Genomic DNA, 4,710 nt, shown 5'->3' with positions numbered 1-4,710 from the left:
TTGCCCAAGGGTCATCGGAAACAAACGCTACCCTGACGTCAGGAGGGAAGGAAGAAAAGGGTAAATAGTAAAAAACAATGTGGTGATCAAGCACTGGAATCCCCTTCCAACTTGAAGTATAACGGCAACTCCTACCCGAGTACTCGTACAGCAGCGGTATACTCGTAGGTTTAGTCTCCCACCTTCTGTTTGGCAGGCCATGCATTTTCAACACTACTCGAGTATCATCATATCATATAGTAATTTACAGAAGAGAGTGAAAAATTCTAATGTTCCAAAAGGGGACGCTGGCCAGGGGTGACATCTGCCGGCACAAGTTACCGTAACAGCTCCCCCCCACTGTATTAGGGCATAGGGTTCCTCACAGAGGACCTATGATACTGATTTCTCCCACCCTCCACTTTTGGTATCGGGGAAGAGCATTCATTCATTCAACACACCTTCCTAGTTTTACGCTTGCAGCTAACTGAGGAGTCTGAGGTATATATAGTAGGCACGAAGGTAAGGAAGGGGTCGAAAGATTGTACTGTACAATACCGTATGGCCGATTACCAGGTGCCCATCTGAGCCCACATCCCAAATCCAGACTCAGATGTTTGGGTACCGGTACCTCATACCGGATATGATAAGTAACAGGGAACCCTCAAATGCTATCTCGCACTTATTATGCCCATGCATTTCACGTGGGCTTTCACCGGACAGGTTGTCGAAATGCTTTTGCCTTGTTTGTAGGCGTACGGCACTGTACAGTACTTGTACCGTCCACAATATGCCTGCCTGATGTGCTCTAACAATCGGGTATCGTATTCACTCTTGCTCAATGTTGCCATAACCGTATCTATTCGAAAGCAAAAGCAACATCACCAAGTCACATGCTAAATTAGGCTCACGCATGCGCTGTGTGCTTGGGTTACAAGGCACCCCACTGATTCGTTTCAGTGTCACCGTGCAGTGCTCGTACTTGCACAGTACGGTGCGATGTTTGGCTTCCTTGGATTGGCGTGATGGTGGTGCCATTCCCAGTGTTGGGTCGGCGCATACCCCGGGGGTATACCGGTACCGGCAGTCAATAACTTGGGTTGATTCTCTACCCACTGTATTCGAGCAGTGCTGTACCGTACAGTACACTATGCAAGGTATGGGAGATGCTTGAAAGTGAACATATTTGGATATGCACCAATCATAGCTACCTATCACTTTGCGCACGCAGATCGTCCTCCTGGAGCACGTTTTCCTCCGAGCCCGGTATACTCGATTGCGTGCCCGCGAGATCGGGACAGGTTCGTGGTTGGATGGGATGGTCGATGGGGGGACTCAGTACGAGCAACCGGTAAATTATGTGAAGAGGAAGGAAGGGAGAAAAAAAATAATAATAACAAAAGGACACATGCTCAAACGGATCTCGGCCGCGCGAGGGAACATTTTGAAAGGATTTTTCGAGAAGCCAAATGATATTGACGCCATGTTTCATTTCCACTCCCACATCCGAAATTGTTGAATACATCTCTCGGGAAGGGTGGTCGCACCTTGGGTTGAATATGGAGTAAATTATCTGGGGTGAAAAAAATATGATACCTCACCTGCATGCTCGAGGTTTTGAACCGCCGTTCTATTTATATAAATCACTCAATTGATGAACGACCACTTCTACCATCCTTGACTGTGTTCGGACATGTCTGTCGCTAGGATTTATCCGGTTCTTCTTAATATACATTGTTATGGCCCAAATCTGAGAAGTTCCGTGATCCGCGCTTCAATGCAAGTACTGTACAGTACTCAGTATTTGCTGCCTTGAGCATAATTCTGACAAACGTGGACAAGGTAACAACAGCTTTATGACCGTGGTTGGGGTTAGACCTACAAAAAAAAAGAAAAGAAAAGAAAACAGGGTACCTTACCGTAATTCTGCATGCTCGTCTAACCTCAGCCTTTACTCGAGCAGTATCCCTGGATGGGGCAACGATCCAACTGGCGTGCGGCTTGAAAGCCTCGCGGTTTTCTTCAAAAAAAAATTCCGGCTATCATACCTGTAATTGTGGTAAAGACCACGCATTCGACGCCTTTCCGTCAGAGAACGACCGGCCGGTTGTGGTTTGATAACATGAGCTCAACTTTCTGATACAAGGTTCAAACTGCTTTTTCCCATGGTTGCGAAACGTTAGTGCTCCAATGGCTCGGGCGGGGCCGGCTGAATCTTCCGAGTGTCGGATGTTTCAGAGGGTAGAGATTTGAAATCGATAAATAAGCCCAACCGGAGCAGGGGACCCCGTAGAGTGGTTTACTCGTACAGTTAATGCGCCATATGGTACGATGGCTCTTAGGGGTGGTTAATGTATCTAGCTCGGGCTACCATATCATAGTCTCGATGCGCTTCAAGCGCGCCAACCTCCAGACCCAACGCGGGTTGGCCGTTCCTCCGGCCGGAATTTCGGCGAAACCTTCACCGGGGGGTACAAACGCGCGAGTTACTGTCTTGATTTGACGTTAACTCACAGTTAAACGCTTTCCCGTGGTCGGTAGGCGGAATTGCGTGATAGGAGCAGACAGAAGGTAGCTCGGGGTGGGGGAGAGAGGGGGGATAAGCCCATGGTTTTGGTTCTCTGCATTGAGGAGAATCTCGATGCTTAAACGCATGTAAGAAATGAATTGTTTGGTTGAAGGGCGTTCAGGTAGTTTTGCCATTCCAAACTAAGGGTTTGAGTAGAGAGATATATAGCGCTGAAATAGAGAGCTCGGTAATCAATTGACTGCCAGATCGGTATATACACAAAAAGGGGGAACGAAATAGCCAAGTCCTGAGAAATGAACAAAAGAGCTTCCCCAGACCAACTCCAATATGCAAAGAAAACGAAAACCAAGCGGTAAGCTTCGTGTTGTGCGTCCCTCCGACCCCTTGTGTATGTACAATAGCCCAATTCTCTCCATTTTTATCCTTGGCAATTGAAACATCGGTTGTCGTCAAGTTGTGATGGTAGCCTTAGCTTCACCTCCGGAGAATTGAGGCCAATCGTGAGCGGCGGGTGCCCGATGCTTTAGGCTTTGGTCGGCGAGAATACACACAGCTCAAGCAGAGACTATGACCGCAGTCGCATGTAGTGCAATGGCAGTTTCGGCCACATTGGCAGCAGGTCCAATTCATTTTTGTGTGTGCTGTTGGGGTTGCGATGGGAAGTTCAATAGATGAGCTTTTGCTTCGCTGGAGGGACCTGATAGTGCGGGTGTGGATAATGGATGGCTCCTACTTGAGCGATGGCTTTAGGGATGTTCTGGGAGCGATCAGCAAAGGGATCGTAGGGGTAGGTGGGCAAGATTGTTCCGTAGTACTTACTGCCGAGAGACAGTATGCAGGAAAAGGGCACGGCTAAGCTTTGAGCTTCTGGATTGAGCCGGTGAAGGAGTTTGGAAGGATGATGGAACGAGGACTTTTTAAGAAGGATATGCGGATATCGGTATTAAATAGTAAAATAGAAAGGGAGGTTTGCCACCTTTCGCCACCGGGAAATTTTGTAAGGTGAATGGAGGAGCTGCTCGATTTTGTGTAAGGTCGAGAATGGGCAGATAAGCTGTGCGCGCAATGAGATATTGCCGGTATGAGGAGGAGGTATGCTCGCTTTTTCTCTCTTGATAGCTGGTATTTTTTTTCCTGTCCTTCACCAAAGTCCGTTCTGTGGAGCTGAGCATTATCTGTTTGGCGGCACCGTATCCGGGGGCTTATATAGATATCTCGTTCAGCTTATTATTTACTCGTTACTAGCACCGAATTTCCTGTGAAACAAGGAAACCCCTGGTTGCCACGCTTCGAATGATGCCCTTCCGTCACCATGGCAAAAACGTTCGAGAAAAAAAGAAGGGGCGAAGCGACTGGCTTTCCACTAAATGCGGGGCGCTTTTCGAGAGTCCGTGGGGGTGTAACCGCATAACAGGGTCTCTGCCAGAGCAACAATACCGGTGTGATAATTGGTTATTTGAGGGTAAGTGAGGCGAATGCGTACCGGTACTGTATTTCGGCCACTCAGAGGGCAAGTTATATCGTGGAGCCACTGTGGCCGGAGAAGTACCGTACCGGTAATCAAGCAGACTGTTCACCCAACTCTCTCTCTCCCACCTTCAAAAAAGAGGCAAGGACAGCCCTTCTCCTGGTTACACTCGCCTCAGGGATTATTTTACAGGTTAACCTAAATTAACTGTTCATTAACTTTATCGGGGATTAAGTATCATACAAGTACTGTATCGTACAAGTATGATACTCGAGAACTCGGGGAGGTGTTTTCGTACAAGACAAGGATGGTTAACCAGCAAAATAAACCCTGTCTTGCACGAAAACATCCCCCCCCGGTATGTACTTGTACTTGTATAGTACAAGTACTGTGTGCTGTACAGTAACTTACGGTACGGATTCTTTCTGCTACCGGACCTTGCTTTCTTTTTTTTGTTCTTTGCATGATAGTTAGTCGGAAGTTGCTAACCGTCATCCCACACTCACTAACTAGGCCATCACTTCCCCCGGAGTAATTAGTAGAGAGAGGGCTGCGTGCGAAGTTGGGTCACAAGATTCATCACCGTTTGCGGCTTTGGAACTGTCTGGCTTTGTCGACCGTGCGACATTCAAGAGCGGGGTATCCCGGAAAATCAATACGCTGTTTATTTTGTTTTGTTCCCCTTATTCTAATCTCTGGTCCGGAAGTTATGTTATTTCTTTTCTTTTCTTTT

General features: G+C 47.6%; 2 protein-coding genes; both read right to left on the bottom strand.

The window, feature by feature from the left end:
* Positions 1 to 1,675: 1,675 nt before the first annotated feature.
* On the bottom strand, positions 1,676 to 2,682 carry GSTUM_00009248001 (uncharacterized protein; the record flags this gene model as incomplete). XM_002840575.2 has 1 exon in its annotated part: positions 1,676 to 2,682. One exon carries the CDS (start codon positions 2,680 to 2,682, stop codon positions 2,485 to 2,487), a length of 198 nt encoding a protein of 65 aa, XP_002840621.1. The 3' UTR covers positions 1,676 to 2,484.
* A 31-nt stretch (positions 2,683 to 2,713) lies between these two features.
* GSTUM_00009247001 (uncharacterized protein) lies at positions 2,714 to 3,681 on the bottom strand (the record flags this gene model as incomplete). XM_002840574.2 has 3 exons in its annotated part: positions 2,714 to 3,266; positions 3,329 to 3,422; positions 3,486 to 3,681. 3 exons carry the CDS (start codon positions 3,679 to 3,681, stop codon positions 3,239 to 3,241), a joined length of 318 nt encoding a protein of 105 aa, XP_002840620.1. The 3' UTR covers positions 2,714 to 3,238.
* Positions 3,682 to 4,710: the final 1,029 nt, after the last annotated feature.

The sequence above is a fragment of the Tuber melanosporum genome, assembly GCF_000151645.1.
Source record: "Tuber melanosporum whole genome shotgun sequence assembly, scaffold_54, strain Mel28".
NCBI lineage: Eukaryota > Fungi > Ascomycota > Pezizomycetes > Pezizales > Tuberaceae > Tuber > Tuber melanosporum.
The sequence above is the reverse complement of the archived record's forward strand: the minus strand, read 5'-3'. Positions and strand labels throughout refer to the sequence as shown.